At 47.1% G+C, this 17,589-nt stretch overlaps 1 protein-coding gene across 1 annotated transcript in view; it reads right to left on the bottom strand.

Moving 5' to 3' along the window:
• The window catches only part of PLXNB3 (plexin B3), a 56,383-nt gene that overhangs the window by 12,823 nt on the left and 25,971 nt on the right, over window positions 1-17,589 (bottom strand). The window contains exons 11-28 of the mRNA XM_082204411.1: window positions 17,364-17,492; window positions 16,337-16,547; window positions 15,528-15,700; window positions 14,407-14,558; window positions 12,957-13,062; window positions 11,967-12,097; window positions 11,679-11,855; window positions 10,235-10,433; window positions 9,904-10,143; window positions 7,507-7,668; window positions 5,452-5,600; window positions 5,228-5,328; window positions 4,233-4,450; window positions 3,246-3,424; window positions 2,464-2,530; window positions 1,166-1,487; window positions 864-967; window positions 452-539 (exon numbers count right to left, since the gene is read on the bottom strand). Of these exons, the coding sequence (XP_082060537.1) occupies window positions 452-539; window positions 864-967; window positions 1,166-1,487; window positions 2,464-2,530; window positions 3,246-3,424; window positions 4,233-4,450; window positions 5,228-5,328; window positions 5,452-5,600; window positions 7,507-7,668; window positions 9,904-10,143; window positions 10,235-10,433; window positions 11,679-11,855; window positions 11,967-12,097; window positions 12,957-13,062; window positions 14,407-14,558; window positions 15,528-15,700; window positions 16,337-16,547; window positions 17,364-17,492 (2,908 nt within the window). The remainder of the gene's footprint in view (window positions 1-451; window positions 540-863; window positions 968-1,165; window positions 1,488-2,463; window positions 2,531-3,245; window positions 3,425-4,232; window positions 4,451-5,227; window positions 5,329-5,451; window positions 5,601-7,506; window positions 7,669-9,903; window positions 10,144-10,234; window positions 10,434-11,678; window positions 11,856-11,966; window positions 12,098-12,956; window positions 13,063-14,406; window positions 14,559-15,527; window positions 15,701-16,336; window positions 16,548-17,363; window positions 17,493-17,589) is intronic.

The raw sequence follows: 17,589 nt of genomic DNA, 5'->3' as shown, positions 1-17,589 counted from the left end.
AAAAAACTTGACTCCCTTGTTTGCAAAACAAAAGGCCTCTATAGATACAGAAATAAATCAGGCTTATTCCCATGTGATAACTTGAATTACCATTATGTACAAAAGGAGAAGGAGGAAACATCTACAGGCATGTGATTTTAGAGTCTTCTGGTCTGGAGCTTTTCCATTACCTTTTCAGGCTAGAAAATTAAGGAACTCTTCACACACATTACAAAAAAAGGGCTAAGGTGTTTCCCCCCACCCCATGAACAGGCAAGAGACTGCCCCACCCACCCTATGACACACACACACTGCAATTGAGCTGCACTGCTCACCATTTGTGCCCATAGTGAAAACCACATCTCTTTGCAGTGTACAAGTTGCTGCCAGTTGCAGAGAGGAGGGGAAAAGGAGGTTGCTCTACTGAATGGAAGAGCAATAGCTCAGGGAAGAGAGAGAGAAGCAGACTCACTTTCTCCAGAGAAGAAGTTCTGGCTGGTGCCTTGGGAGACGTCATTGTGAAGGCGGGGAATGAGGCCAACTGTGGCCCCATCTGGAACCTGGGGAAAAGAGGAAGGACAGTAAACAAGTGAAATACCTACAAGAAGGTGAGAAATTGTTCAGGTGAGAGACGGATTCCCAGCTCCATGAATCTGCTGCCAGAAGCAAAACACGGAAGCCCAGCATTGCAGACACGGTCAGGGTAGCCAATGTGATGCCCTCCAGATGCTGCTGGACTACAACTCCCATTAACCCTGACCACTTGCCATTCTGTCTGGTGCTAATGGGAACTGGAGTCTGGAGGGCACCACATTGGCTACCCGACTCCATACTCCCTCCCTCCCAGCTTCTACCACTCAGCTGCATCCCAGCCAACCCCATACCTTGTAATGTTGTAGAGTGTTGAGTCTCTTCCATTGGTTCTGCGTGATGGAGGTCAGATCCTCATCCGAAAGTGTCAGGTGGCCAGCAACGCCTGAGCGCCACTCTGAGAAAAGGAAGAGTGGTAGGTGAGGGTCTCCTACTTCCACCCCCTGCCCCCAAATCTCCACAGCAAGCCCAGGACAACTTCATGTGGGCCTCTCTCAAAATGAACTAAACATCCTCAACAGGTTTTGGTCCTTCCTTATCCAAAGGAAGACCCACAGATTGGGGTGGGGAGTGGAGAATGGAAGAGATTCCTTACCCAAGTCAAGGGAGTGCACCGAGGGGCGCTGGGAGAAAGGGACGCCTTTGTAGACCTGGTCCAAGATTTTCTCCTTCACTTGAGTGATGGTGTCTGTGTCAAGGACACGGGCTGGGATGCGCTGAGTCTCACCCGCCACACCTGGGCCGCCCCCCCGCACCAGGACAGTCAGGTTGAGGGGCCGATACTCCACGTCTTCTCTCAGCAGCCGCCCATCGTTCAGTGTCCGTTTGGCCTTGCCTGTCACAGCATCCACTGGGCCCTTGTCCACCTGGTACTTAATGGCACGGAAGAGCATGTACAGGGGCTCACCAGCCACCTCCTTCGTTGGAAAACACAGAGGAGGAGGGGAAGGAATGAGAAGGAAGCCTGGGCTCCAGAGTCAGTACAGTACCTGCACTGCACTTAACAACCCCACACCTGCACAGCTAGAAGTAGGAGCCTCAAAATCATACATCTTTCTACCGGACCCACCATCACGACAGTGTACATTTTTGGAAATTCCAAGCAAAGTGCCAAAAAAGCACAGCTGGTGGTGCTGGCCACTTAATTCATTTCTCAGGTGAAGCTTGAGAGAAAGATCCAATCTACTGAGACATTTTCCTACATACATTTCCTATGAAAGCTGATGTAGTGTCATGGCTAGAGTGTCACACAAGACTTAATAAGACCCAGATTCCTATTTATCCACAGGCATTTACAGACTGGCCTTGGGCCAGGCACTCTCTTGCTCAGCCCAACCTCCCTCACAGGACTGCTGAGAAGATAAAAGGGGGCAGGGAAACCACATGTGCCTCTTCAAGCAGCATAAAAATGCAATAAATAAATGAATATAATCACTCGCACAAGGTGGATTGCACTCCACTCTGAATTTAAGTATGTTTGGATAGGGTACTCTGGATTGTTCTGCCTCCAGCATCAAAATGTCTTAGGCATGCCCTGGACTAGCTGTGGGACGAGAGAGCATGATTAAATGTTTACCCCTATGAAGCCTCAAGAAGCCACAGGACTAGGCAAGAACAGTAAGCAGGAGAGTGAGCACTTGTGGAAAAATGTGGGGCAAGTTTTGTTCCCCCACCTTCAACCAGACCTCCTCCTCCTGGCTGCCCCTCCCACCTGAGACATGAAACATGAAATTTATTACGGTCAGAGACCAGCTTGAGAAACACAAATGGAACTACAATCCCAATAGCAAAACAAACATTTAAAACAATATACAACAATGGATTTTAAGTTTAAAAGTGCAAAGTCCCACCTCAGACGCAGAAGGCATCATCCAAACAGGCCTTACAACTTACCCTGAGATAGGAGTAGAGGCAGATGGACATCCAGTTGGTCAGCAGCTTCTCTACCATGGTCTCTGTCCTGCAGGACAGTTGAGGAGCTAAGTAGAGTTGCTAGCGTCCCCCCTCCCCCCTCCCCCCAAGGCAGGCTACCAGCTGCGGCACAAGATGGTGACAGAAATCCTTGGCCCCCAGTTTTAAATTCAAAGCTCTGTTCTGCATGATTAAGTAGAGTGGTTATGAAATAATAACTTGTGGTACCTTAAGATGAATACTTTTTTAAAAAAACAGGTACTGAGGGCCCTTCAGATGGAAAGTAAGTTTAAATGTTGCTGTTTATAAGAACATCAAGGCAATCTCTCAACATATACAGAATGCTTAAACCTAGTTCAAGGAACTGCTTTCTGTTTATAAGTATAAAAAACTTACTGTTTTAATATAAAGCAGCAAAATTAGAGTTTTTAAATTGCTCCTCATCTTTAATTTATTTCAGCATGTTTGTGGTTTGAGGCATTCCAGTTTAAGCATTAATTACCTTGTGGACATACAACACCAGCACAATATAACCAGGTTTTTTTTGGGGGGGCAGGGCATTGCATTCTTCAGTCCTGGCAGCAAGCCAGGGGGGTTAATTCTGGCCAGGCAAATAAAAATTATTGCCAGGTGGCAGCCCTCACCAACTGTGAAAGCATCCACCCCCCAGGGGAAGGAGTGGGAGAAAGCACCTATGGGGACTTCTTGGAACAAGGACATCTTTCCCCACCTCCACAATGCCCCATCCTGAACACAGGGCCTACCTGCGAAGCATGAGCTTGGCATTGCGGGTGACGCAGTGGGCAGCAAGGTCACTCAGCAGAGTCTGCATGATGTCCGTAAGATACTCCAGGCGCCCATGAAGAGCCAGTGAGAGCAGGGATGCTGCGTGACATCGATCCCGCTGGGAGAAGGTAGGCTGGGCCTCCAAAGTTCGGATTAACTGGGAACAGCAAGGGAAGACTCTCGTCACCAGAATCCTCACACTACAGCACAACCCGTTCAGTCCTACTCCTTCGCCAGCGCAGGAAACAGAACTTGGGGCAGACGTTGTGTGCCGCCTTCATCCATTCATACAGCAGAACAAAACCCATGAAGCGCACACACACACAAACACACTCTGATGGGGCTGCTGGACTACAGCTCCCATGCTGTAGATGATGGGAGTTGGAATCTAGCACCACGTGGAGAGTGCCAGGTTCTCCATCCCTGAGCAAGGAGGTGCCAGATTGCAACCTCCAGAGGTTTTCAGCAGGCATTTACATGGTCTAAGTGCAGGAGACTTTCAGAAGCAGCTCCTCTCGAACTGAAGTCTCTCCATACTGTATCTCCATCTACTCTTCAGTACAACTAGAATTGTGCTCCTTAAGGCTCTCTCTCATCTGGAAATTTAAAAAGGTACACCGCTGATCTCCCATGCAATAACCTCGCATTCATATGCATTCTCACACACAAAATCCCCCCAAAAAACTCCACTTGCAAGACAACCTCTCCCCCCACTCCCTATCCAAGTACAATGGTTAAGAACTTTGCTTCAGGATGAGAACAGAAATCGTGCTCCGGTGGCGCGGCAGCAGCGGGAGGCCCCATTAGCTAAAGTGGTGCTTCAGGTTAAGAACAGTTTTAGGTTAAGAACGGACCTCTGGAACGAATTAAGTACTTAACCCGAGGTGACACTGTATGGCATAGGACTGACCCTGTAGCTCAGCCACTTTCTGGGCCCTTCCCCCTTATTCCCCCAGATCACCCACCGTCAGCAGGAAGACTTTGCTGTTCAGCAGATTGGAGAGCTGCCCCAGGCCCTGCTCCACTGTGGCGCGGCGCCCCTCGGGCAGATCCAGCACACGTCGCAATGGCACGTCCCCCTGAGCCGGGAAGAAGACGCGCTGGGTGTAGGTGTTGTAGTCCAGGAATGGGATCCCTGAACCCTCCAGCTCCCCGCTCAGGTCAGTCATTTCCGTCATCAGGTCTGAAGCAAGCAGGGGGTTGTGTTGGGAGATGGGTGGGAAGGCAAGAATGAAGAGAGGGGTGGAGAAGAAAAGCGAAAGAAAAGAGTGAGCAATACGCAACCTTTACATTAGGAGAAAAGATCGCCGTTTGATGGAATTCTTTACCCAAATACGTAGCTGTTAGTGATTTTCAGCAAACATTCCTCTGCAATTCATCTCAAAACAGCTTCCTTTTTGAAATTCTGGAAATGTATCCCTTCAGGAAATACCCTTCGAACTCTGTGCATCATCATCAGTCATTATACAGCAACAGATTGATTAAACCCTGCACATTTAAACTAGGAATGAGGAACCTGTGGCTTTTGGGGTGTTGTTGGTCTCCAATGCACATCAGTCCCAGTCAGCACAACCAACGGGTCAGAGATGAAGGGAGATGAAGTTCAACAACATCTGAAGGGCTACTGGCTCCCCAGCTCCTGGCTTTGAACAGCCCAGCACTCAGAAATTAGGCAAGTGAAATTTGTCTCACCACCTCCCTCCATGTCACCTGCTTAATTTCTGTGCCCCAGGCTGCTGCTTATAATTACGAGAGTAGGGTTATTACAAGGGGGTGGAGGGAGTGATAACACAACCTTATTCCTAGCCCTCCGTATCATCCAGGTATTATTCAGAAAAGCATAGTTTCACTCCCCCCACCCTCCTCAAGCTGTTCCTTCATCTATTTCATGCCACTGCTCTCCTGCCTGTGGCTCAAACTCGCCTCCTCCCTACTTGCTCCCCCCCATCCCATCCCATACCAGTGAACTCCTTGCGGCACTGGTCCCCAACGCTGATTTCCATGTTCTCAAGCTGCACCAGCACTTTCTTGTAGTCTCGTAGGGCTTGCTTGCTCTTTCGCCTGCCAGGGTGAGGGGAGGAGCAACACAGTTTTTACAGAAGCAAGGATTGGAGGGGGGGCGGGGTTGAAGGAAACAAGGCAACGTTTCATCCCCCTCCCCCTGAAACACTGCAATGTTGATACCTGTACATGAGGATGAGCAGCAGCACGACAAAAGCCAGCACGGCTGCCCCCACCCCCAGCCCAATTTGGGCTTCCGGCGGGAAACGGGAGGGTGGCTCCGTGTCATAGCGAACTCGGCCAAGATCCAGCCGCAAGTTTCCCATCTGCACCTGTAAAGTGACGACGACAACACAGGAAGATGACTCCAGAGAGGTGGCCGGATTTGTCTGTAGCAGCAAAACAGCAAAGTCTTGTGGGGCCTTAAAAACTTACAAATATACTGGGGCGTAAGTCTTTGTGAATCAAAGTCCAGTTCAAATGATCACCTGCAATCATTATGGAATTTGAAGGCTCCCGTCTCCTTTGCCCTGTTCACGCTCCTGCCAGATGTGCTTAATACTCCCCCACCCCATCATCCGTGACCACTGGGCATGCTGACTGGGCTGATGGGAGTTGGGAGTCCAACAATATATAAAGAAGGGCCATTCCAAGCCTGTAGATCTAACTGTATACAGCAGGAGATTCCATACTGTTCAAAGACAAAACCTAACCCTAAAACAGTTGTTCCTACTACTATGAGGAAACTTCAACTTGCACTGATAGTTCTCTCCTCTTTGTTTCTTGACAAGTCTCCCACAATCTAATGAAAAGTTCTGACCTACTATTTAATCCAGAGGCACAGTTAGCCTACTTAAGGGGAATGTGTTTGTTTCAGTGTGTTTTGACCGGCTGAATCCAAATCTGTCTGTATCTGACCAATGCATTTTACTCTCTGCCCAGGGTAGCCACAAAGAGTGTAGACACCAACTCTTGCTGTTGCTTAACCTGTTTTGATGACATTTTGAAGGCAAGCCTAATAACTAACACAAAGCTTTTTAGATGCCTAAATTTGGGGGGGGGGGTGGAATCACAAAATGGCAGCCACTTAAAAATTATTTTGGGCAACACCAAAACTATTTACAAAATATGATATGAAACCAATTGTAGAACATCAAACAAGGCACAGTTTGGTGTGCAAACCAACCTTCTGTGACACTGGGATGTTGAGAAAATGGGCATTTAAAATCCCATATGCCAGCCAAAAGCCTTACATCTAAAATAAAATTGAAATATATACTCTATTTTGTAATCTGAACAAGGAAAGGTAAAGAGCTACAAAAACAGTATATGATGTTACATTAAAACAATTCCTAGCTGTTTTTTGTATCTGCTTTACATCAGCATGTTAACATTTTTGAAGATGTAGTAGAGCCAAAAATAAAAGGATTCTATGACCTTTTTTATAGCAACAAAAACTGTTTCGTTCCTTAAAGTTTTCAAATAATTTAAACCAGCCAAAGGGGGGGGGACTGAAGGTATGTTACATGCACATAAAAAATGGACAGAAACAGGTAAAAAATGCATTTATGAGCACTGATCCCACACAGGGTGTGGCTTGCAAGTGTGCGAAAGCAGCCACCACCTCTGGGTCAGGGTTTAGCAATCCTGATCCCAGTCATCAACCAAGTGACTTTTGGTTGGAGCAGGAAAAGGAAGGACACATAAGCTGGACCTCACAACTCCATCCATTATCTCCTTAATACCTTTGCACACACAGTAAGGCCACATAAAGGATTCTAAATTTGATCTTGATCACTAAGTACATATTTACACTACATAAACCAGTTTAAGCCACTCCCTCTCCCCAGGGAATTGTTTGTTATGGGGTAGGGATCTCCAACAACAACCTACCAGGAAAAAGCCACGGCAACGGCAGTTAACACAGGCATAAAACCAATACAGCATTACTGTGCAGACCTTTGATTCCTGTACACACTCTCTGGGTGGAGTGGGAAACTTGACTCTGGTAGCTACTAATTTGTCATTATGCAAACTACAAGGGTGTGAGCTTATATATGCACTTTAAACAAGTTACATTCTCAGTAAAAGAGAGAGGGTTGCCTGATAAAATCTAGGCCACACAGGAGGTCTTTCCAAAGTTTCAAGAGAGGAAGAACTTTCCCCATTACAAGGGGAATCCCAAAGAGGTTAACTCCTGCATGCAGCCTATCTCTCCCTTCCCTGCCACCTACTCACAATGAACTCTGGGAGCACAGAGGAAGCATTAAGTGGCTGTGGGGGCTGCAGTGGGGGTTCACAGTACAAATGGGTCAGTGTTAGGGTCTTGACGGTGCAGATGCTGTTGCCAATGATGACCCTCACTTCGTTCTTGCTGATGCCAAGGGTCAAGCCTTCTCCCTGCAGGGCAGCAGAAAGAGAGAAAGAGGCAAAAGGTGAATTTCCCTGTATGTACACACAAGTTGAAGCAGTGCTGCGGGCCAGCAGAACCCCATATCCCCTTTGCATCCAAGCTGGACACTGAAATACCAGCCCAATACCTTCTGATCTCACCATTAGGCATAAAGACAGACCCAGCCAATTGCCCAAGAGCTCATCGAGAGCAGGAGAAAACAAGGCAATAACTTCACGTGCTAATAGCTAAAGAAACGACACCAGGCATTCACAGTTTGTGACCCATCAAGCCAAATGCAGCCATCCAGTGACGCCATAAATCTACCCGTTTTGCTGCCTGCATAAGACTGGCCACCCCCTCCACACAAACACCATCAAAAGGAGGGGGGCTGAGCAGACAGCTGGCCACTAAATAGGGCTGTTGGGCTGTGCTTAATACGTAGGCTGAAAGTTGTGAATGCATGAATTGCAGTAATGTTTTCTAAACTTTTGATACCTAGGGCACAATTATTTTCTGAATTAGTGTAAGTAATACTTATTTATACTATATTTATACTAATTAAGAAAATAATTGTGCCCCAGAAAACGTTAGTGCAATTCATGCATCCACAACCTGCAGTCTACTAGTATTAATTAGTATTAAAAGTAGATATGATCCATATATAGGGACGCAGTGGCGCTGTGGTGTAAACCACTGAGCCTAGGACTTGCCGATCAGAAGGTCAGCAGTTCAAATCCCCGTGACGGGGTGAGCTCTGGTTGCTCAGTCCCTGCTCCTGCCAACCTAGCAGTTTAAAAGCACGTCAAAGTGCAAGTAGATAAATAGGTACCGCTCCAGTGGGAAGGTAAACGGCGTTTCTGTGTGCTGCTCTGGTTCGCCAGAAGTGGCATAGTCATGCTGGCCACATGACCCGGAAGCTGTACGCCGGCTCCCTCGGCCAGTAAAGCGATATGAGCGCCGTAACCCCAGAGTCGTCCGCGACTGGACTTAACGGTCAGGGGTACCTTTACCCTTTACCTATCCATATAAGTGTGTGTGTAACATGTACACACACAAACATATACTGTACATATACACATACATATATTTCTTGAACAGTTCCCATAGCAATTATAAATAAATAAATAAATTTCTATACCACCCTTCATCTGAGGATCACAGGGTGGTTTACAATTTAAAAACACAAATATACATAACACATAGGGTTGCTATATTTCAAAAAGCTGTTTTTTAAAAAAAGTTTTGCCCAAAGTTGTTGAGCCTTTTTTTGCAAAATCAGGTACAAAAATGAACTTTTTGAACTTTTTTAAACCATGTGTCCAGATTTTCCCAGACATTTCAGCAATTTACGTCCTAATGCTGTTTCCAACAAGCAAATCCCAGCGATGTCCGGGAAATTGCAGATGTATGGCAACCCTATAACCTAGTAACAAAAAACCCCAATAACGCCCCCCCCACCTTCATTGAAGCTGCAGAACAGCCCTATTAATGTACTGCCTCCTGACATCCTGACTTTCTAGTCAGCTGGAGGTTGGGGATTGTAGGGCAGCATATTGATAGTTAACTTACTATACAGTGATACCTCTGGTTACGAACTTAATTCGTTCCGGAGGTCTGTTCTTAAGCTGAAACTGTTCTTATCCTGAGGCGCGCTTTTGCTGATGGGGCCTCCGGCGTGCGATTTCCGTTCACATCCTGGGGCAAAGTTTGCAACCAGGAGCGGCTACTTCCGGGTTAGCAGAATTTGTAACCTGAAGCGTTCATAACCAGAGGTACCACTATATTGTATTTTTACTGCCAGTGAGGGGGAGAAGTCCTTGTATGATCTTTGGCCTCAAGTGCCCTTGGGTACAATAACCGTTGACTCGGGGGCAGGGTCACCACTTGCTTCTCTGCCTCAGGTAGCAAAATACATTGAGTGGGCCTTGATATTTGCAGACGGTGGCTTAGGTTTTCCAAGGGGCAGTTCAAGGTGCTCTTCTGACATGCAGTCAGTGCAAGACTGCTTCAAATCAAGACCACTTCACTGCAATTGTGTGTTCAATAAATCCACATACAGGGCATTGATGAGGATTTGCAGGCCTTGGCAGCAGCATAAAAGGGCACCAATAGCTGAGCGAGTTTTAGGGTAGGGGTAAGAAATGCCCCACTCAGTATCACTGTGCTAGGAGGCAAATGAATGATTATTGCATCCTAGGGACTCCATTCCCCACTTCCCCCACCTTAATATGGCCACTCACCTCTATGTCCAAGACATTGCCAGGTTTAAGACTGAAAGGACGTCCAGTGGAATCCCGCCCAGGCCAGCGCAGGTGGGGATTAGGCTTGTAGGAGAAATTCTGGCCCCCACTGGCATTGCTGAAGGGGACGTGGAGTCCATCCAGCTCAAAATGAAGATGTCGAAAGCGGGCATTGGGTGGCACAGCGGGTGATGGGCAGAGGAGAAGGGTGGACGAATTGGCGCAACAAGGCTCCCAGCACTGTGGAGATGCAAGAAGGGAGAGGGAGTGAGTGAGAGACCCCTGAATTGTAATCCACAAGCCAAAGCATTCCTTTCCTCCCTGCACTCACCTCCAACATGTCTCCCACCTCAGCACAGGGGTGGGGTGGAGCTGGGGTCAGTGGGATGTGGGGGCCCTGCAAGGAGTCGCAGGCTCTTTTCTCCCGGCTGCTTCCACTTGCCATCTCCTCTGGCTCCAGGATGGCTTTGATGAGTGGCTGCTGCACCACATCCAAATTAGTCCCTTTCACATAGATGATCCGTCCGCCCCTGGAGAAACACAACATCCAGGAAGGTGAGAAGCAGCTGAAGCAGTGGAGAGCATGCCACCCATGAGTTTGACACAGGCACTACAGTTACAGGACGATGCTGGTCTGTGACCGTATTAATAAATTCATTCATTCATTCATTCATTCATTCATTCATTCATTCATTCATACAGTTATGGGAACATAAGAGCGGCCCTGCTGGTTCGGACCAGAGGTCCAAACAGATTCCCAGGGCAAGTTCACAGCTGCAGGGGTCCACGTGTGACCCTACTTTTGCTTTGCCTCTATTTCCTCCTCAGATACCCGACTCCCTTAAACATCTCTGTCTTTCCCCCTGCTGCTCCTTATGTATAATAAATAATAATAATAATAATAATAATAATAATAATAATAATAATAATGTATTATTTGTAACCCGCCCATCTGGCTGGGTTTCCCCAGCCACTCTGGGCAGCTTCCAACAGAGATTAAAAATACATTAAAACACCAAACATTAAAAACCTCCCTAAATGTCTTCTAAACACCAGGTAGTTGTTTTTCTCTTTGACATCTGGTAGGAGGGCATTCCACAGGGAGGGCGCCACTACCGAGAAGGCTCCCTTGACTGGTTCCCTGTAACTTGGCTTCTCACAGTGAGGGAACCGCCAGAAGGCCCTCAGCACTGGATCTCCGTGTCCGGGTAGAACAGCTGTATGGTATGTCCCTCCCAAAACACCTACTCACATCCAAATTTCACTCCCTTCAAAACTTAACCTTTGAGTTATTCCTTTACTGAGTCCCCTCAAGTTAAAGGAAGCCCAGGGACCCATAGCTACATTTGCAAACATTCAGCCTTAAACCCCTGCACCTCTTTCATAATTTAGCACCAAACCTGACGGAACATCATTCACATTTTAGCCCTTGCTGAGCTGATTACAAATAAAAAATAGCCAGCACATTCATGCATGCATGCATGCATATTGATTCGCACTGGGACTGTAATGTCTCTCTTCCCATCCCAATTCAATACATTTGGTCATAAAAATGACCGTCTTTCCTTGTAGAAGGGGAAGACTTAAAGAAAAACATAGATATACGCATTGTGGTATATGCATACATCATTTAAAACAAAGTAAGCTTGGTCTTTTTGCAGAACAAGAGTTTTTAACTGCAGCAAACTCATGTAGAATTAATTGACTGATGAATCAATATTTTATTTAACTGGGTGACAGCCCTGATCATTCCCGCTCCCCTACATTCTTTTTACCCATGGAAGCTGGTGAGTGGGGAAGCCGCAGTGAGTTGGGGGTTGGGTGTGTAATGGAAGGTCTTGCCCCGCAGCTGGCGCTCAGCCCCTTCATACTGGACCCAGACAGACGCCTCTTGTGGCTTGAGGCTAGCACTGGTACGACAAACAATGGCTCCTGGTTGCACAGGCTCCTCGCTGTTGGGAGAGCAAAGAAGTTAAGTGAAGGCTTGAGGCAAGACTAGCGGAGAAAAGAAGAGGAGGAGGAGGGTCAAAGTCGGGGGTGATGAAAAAAGCCACACCACTTACAGAATACAGGGCAGCGCCCCAACGTAGGCAGCAATCTCAGTGCCTGTCAGAAGTTCCTCTCCAGTGATGGTGACTCGAGTGCCCCCAGCCATGGGGCCAAGCTGGGGGTGCAGATCAAGAAGGGTGGGGTCCTGGGGAAAGAAGCACCCATTAGGCCTGGGGACAGGGGTTAGGTTCGCATATCATATTTAACTTTATGCGTACAGGCAGGAAGTTGCGGCCACAAGCCTCCCCTTCACCGTTCCCCCCCACATGACCTGGAGGAAGACTTCAGCAGCTTTCAGTTTTGCTCTTCCAAAGCCTTGTCTTGTTGCCTGAACAAGGGGCTGTGGCTTATGACCAGATCTGGTCAGGTTCAAAACAAGCAAACTCCCAATTGTGATTTCTGAAGCTGGCTTAATAAAACTAACCAGAGTCTGGTGCCAACTTGAATAAAATATGGGGGGGCAGGTAAGCCCCACCTCGCATAATCAATCACAAGACATGGTGCATGCACACCATTTGCATGGCAATACCCATCCACTTTGTGGGGGCCTGGCTCCCTCAAATATTTTATTGGGGGGTGGCGAAGGGACCTAGGGCCCCTAGGAGCCGGTTCCTATGACCCAGAGTCCTGAGTTTGGGCAACATGACAAGTCGAGATTCAGTGAAAATGGGAGAGGGGGTGGGAAGCTGCCATAATCCGCCTTCCAGCTGCAAGGGGAGAAAGGGAAGTGGGAGATAAGCCCCTGAGCCTGAGGCTCACAGGGGCTCCTTCCTGCTCGTGTACATCTTGCTAAACCATGGCTTAAATGGGACATGCTTGTGTGTGTTGCCAACATTTGAATTCTCCCTCCCAAGTAGTAGTGACATGGAGGAAGTTTACAGTGTTAGGGAACCACTAGGAGCAAATACGCTTATCTCTGGCCTGGTCCCCCAGTTCCAAGCTAGAGTATTTCCTTAGACCCCCCCCCCCCCCGGGCATCCGCCAGTCCTCTGTAAGATACTGACCTGATAAGTGAAGTAAGTCTCAGAAACCCCTGGCGGACGGTCTCCTACAGTGACCTGGACAGGGCCAGATAAGCCTCGCTTTCCAGGAGAAACATGACACACAATCCTGTAGAGAACAGCAGAAAGGCCCTGTCATGAAGGAGCCTGCCAAAGTCCATGGCAGACATTTTGAAGAGCAAGGACAAAAGTGATAGAGCCGGTGGGCCAGAAGAGGAAGAAGAAGCAAAACACAGCACTAAGGAGATCATCCCATAAACTCAACCATTTCTGCTTGCCTGATGGAATGACCTCCCTTTTTCTCCCCTATGTGCTGTTCTGAGGGGTTCTCCCAACCCTGAAGAGTGAATTTGGGGGAGGTGTGGAAGAAGCCCCATTGCGCTAGCTAGAGTCCTTGTACTGGCTTCTGGCAACAGAACCGGGTAGTTGAAACTGACTGAACAAGTCTACTCTGAGTAAAACTTAGTTGAATACCACCCATTATGTGTTTCAGTTCCTGTGCCTAGTGTGTTTGACTTGAACATAAGAGGCCAGAGTTCAAATTTAGCTCAGTCACAGACCCAGTGAGTAATGCTAGGCCAATCTTTCAATTTTGTCCTCAGCCCTCCATCTGAAAAGTGGGAGTCATGACAAGCCTCTCTCTCTAGGCTGGCAAGAAGGAATGCTATTCAAAAAACAACAACAAAGCATTCAGATAAGCTAGAGAAACGGCTATAAAGCGTAGGGGCTTTTTGGTTTAGGGAGGAGAAATGATTAAACACAGGCAATATGAAGGCTTAAAAAGATATGGATTAGGTAAGGAAAGTGATCAGATGAATTTTCTCCAGCTCCCTTGTAATGCTAGAATTCAGTGCCTTCCAATAAAAGTGACAGGCAACAAGTTCAGGACAGGCAACAACATGTAAATTAATTTATGGAATTTGCTGCCACAAGATGCATTGAATGGCACTACCTTGATAGGCATTACAAGAGGGTTAGGAAAAAAACCATAGGAGGGTTGATGAATAAAGGCCTCTGTTTGGAAGCTCCCAATCCAAAAGTATCAAACCACCATGTGTCAGTTGCTAGGGAAAGGGCTACTGCGGGGAGAAACAAGATGCTAGACCTTGTGGTGAATTATGATGTGTAAGTTGACTTGATTCACTTTTGTACACTATCCTGAATAAGGAAAGGAGGCTAAGAAATGTTTTAAAGAGATGAAGCAGGCTACTGGCTCAGACTTCTCACATTGAATGAAAATCAGTAGAATGCTACACAGTAAACATTCAATAACACATGCAACTGATATAGCTTGCCATGCATCATAGCAAATAAAACTGATATGCAAACCAGTGAAACAAAATAGGTTCCTCAGCTGCCACTTTCTGGGTTGGAATTGGTTGCTCTCTTCATAAAAAGCTGGTTTTCAATGTTTTACACGGGAGAGCCATGCCCTTCTCCCAGGCCTCCTTACCTAGTAGAAACCAGATACTGAGCTTGATCAGGGATGCATGGCAATCCAGCCACAGTCACAGTTTTGGCCACATCCTCAAAGCGACGGCCGAGGTTGGATCCTGTCACAGTGAGAGTCAGGCCCCCCTCCAAGGGTGCAGTGATGGGGTGAATCTAGAAAACAGGAATATTTTATTAGCAGCATTTATGTATTGCCCGGTTCTCTGGGCAGCTTATAAATAATAAAAATCATGAGGATAAAAAACAACCAACAGATTCCAGTTTTTTTACAATTCAGCATAAAAACATAAAAAACAACATAAAGAAAAACACAGTGTCGTTGTAAGTATACAACTGACCTAAAATTCAGTGGATTCAGCAACTTGCAACTGAAAAGCCTGGGGTGGAGGCTATGGGAAAATCTGCACCAAGTAGACCACAAGGCCTGGCAAACCTGTGCGGGGAGGGCATTCTGAGAAGGCCCCTTTTTCCAGTGGTCACCCATTACACCTCATTTATTAGTAGCACCCAGACTGGGCGTTATAGCACCAAACCAAGTTCTCCCTGCTCCAGATTGGACTAAAAGATACAAAAAGCACTGGCAGCAGACTAGAGACAAGTTGGTTTACTGCAAGAGTTCTCTCAGGCAATAACCTAGTCTACCAGATATATGACAGACTGGAAGGAAGTAGATGCACACACACAAAATACAGGCTGAGGCCTAGTTTCCATTGTGCTGGTATTAAGTGGACAACTTCAGACTGCAGGTCAAGGGTCACATATCTGAATACTCACAGCACACACACTCTTGCTCACAGAAAACTAGATGTCAGGATAAAAGCTATACCAGAACCCGTCTCCCTGACATGTCAGTTTTCTACATTTAGAAAACCTTTTTCTATGCAGAAGTGGTGTGCACCATCAGCAATCTGAACAGGACAAGCACTGGTACTATTTATTTCATAAATTTTATATACTGCTTGATTGTGGAAAAACAAAAACCTCATTTACAAAATGGTCCCAGTTTTTTGTTAGCAGAAGTGGGTCCTGGTCAGCTTCCTAGCTCAAGTTCTATACAAAAACTTCCCAAGAAATGGACCAGCAGTTAACCAGAGTAGCAGACCTAACTTTGCTGATTCTCACCGAGTGGATGACGGGTGATGGACAAGCAGCTACGTCAGTTTTGGATGGGCACAGGTCCTCATAGATGCAGCTGGCCACCTCTCCTAGCTGGCACCAAATGCAGCGGAAATGCTGGGGAGCAGCCTTGCAGCGGCTGCAGTCAGAACGGCCAGCAGAACAGTTGTACAAAGTCACTGGAGAAGGAGGCATGAAGGTAAGCATGAATATCAGATTCAAGTCATACTGTTAATATTGCCTTTTCCAGACCAGCAAGAGTTCATTCCTAACCCAAGGAAGGCAGGAAAGTGCAAGACTGCAGGGCCTTGAGCAACTCAAGGGTAGTGGTGGGACATATCCAGGGTTTAGTATACACTGTGCTGATTTTTTAAAAGGAAATTGCACCAAGAAAACCTGAATTATGCAGTCTGCAAGAACCATGCAATTTATTTGCTTCTTCTGCATAATCATACACCAGGTTTACTATTTTGCTTGATTTCTTCTGGTTTTGATATGGTGGGGAAGGGCACAGTGTTGCACAGGGCACTGAAGGTACATCTCCAACCACTGCAAAGCTTATCACACCCAGGTCAAGCTTTCAAGGCTCTGTGCATAATTGTTTAAGCATCTTTCTGCAGCTATGAGGGTTAGAAGCCTGCATTCTTCCTTTTGAAATTTAAAAAAACAGGGGATTTCATGAAACTGAATCCTGCACCCAGTACCACATTCTGCACTCCCTGTTGAATTGTGGCCCACACAAAGGCATAACCACAACATTATATATATATATATATACATACAAAATCCAACCTCCACAGGTCATCATCCCTTACCATGCAGGTCTCCATGGCTGTCAAGGCGCCGGTCTTCCCCTATCGTGATGTAGAGAGGGACATGTAGCTCAGGGGCAGGCTGTGTGTAGTTATATGCCTGGGGCAGGCACTGCACACGACGGGATGTTCCCCTGTCCCCTTCTTCCAAGGATGCTGGAACCACAACCGGGGTTCCCTCCACTTCCAGTACACAGGAGAGTGTTACTGGGGCCTGAGGATGAGGACAGGGTGAGACAGGGCCCTGCACGCCACACCTGCCCCCTCCTTCCCCAGTCCTGCCACAAAGTCTGCTCACTCTCAGTCCTGCTCTCCCTGCCCTTTTGTTTGCCAGTCCTAACACAGAGGGGCAATGCCAACTACATCTGTCATTGCAAGCTGAAGCCCCTCAGAGTTCAGCAAAGGCACGACTTGCATACAAATAACTGGTATGTGTGATGCTGCAGCAACTTTTATTTTTTTATTTCTTGCATTTTTATCCCACATTTTCCCTCTAAGGAGCTTAAGGTGGCATACGGGGTTCTCCCCCTCCTCATTTAATCCCCACTACAACCCTGTGAGAGGCCAGGCTTAAAATATTAAAATAGCACTCAAGCCCACGTCTTCAAATTCCTAGTTCATTTGCAAGACCGATCTGAAACATGTTCAAACTTCCACAGTTCCCCACACAATCTTGGGAATCACGTTCTGCAGAGCAGCTGGGGGAACAAGTGAGCCTCCAGATGTGGCTGGACTGCAGCTCCCATCATGCCTGACTATTGTCTGTGATGGCTGCAGCTGATGGGAATTGTAGTGGAACAACATCTAGAAGGCCACCAGTTCCTTATCCCTGGGGTATGGATTCCCTTAAAAGTTATGCACATGCATACAAAAATGACATGTTCCTTGGGTACTTAGACGTGGCAGACTCAAGTGCATTTTAGCTTTGAAATGAAGAGCCCCTTGTGTCCCAAGAGGTCTTGTCAAGCCCTATTTCCTTTCACACAGAGACACACCAGTAGCTTCTAGGACTTTTAATCTTGTCACTTACCGTCAACAAGTGCAGATTCCAGGCTACCAGGTTCAGTGGCATTTTTACACCAACAGGAATCAGGTGGGTCTCCCCAATGCCCCCCACACTGGGGCAGGCAGCTGCACCACGGGGCTCTTCAGAAGTTAACTAGGAGACACAGAGGGCTTAGATGCAGAAACATTTCTCCCATTCTTCCCCCCACCAACATAATTTATTCCGGAAAGTAAGGAGGGACCTGCTATAC

This window comes from Podarcis vaucheri (genome assembly GCF_965113315.1).
Source record: "Podarcis vaucheri genome assembly, chromosome: 17".
Classification (NCBI taxonomy): Eukaryota; Metazoa; Chordata; class Lepidosauria; order Squamata; family Lacertidae; genus Podarcis; species Podarcis vaucheri.
Note: the sequence above shows the minus strand (reverse complement) of the source record. Positions and strands in the feature narration are given on the sequence as shown.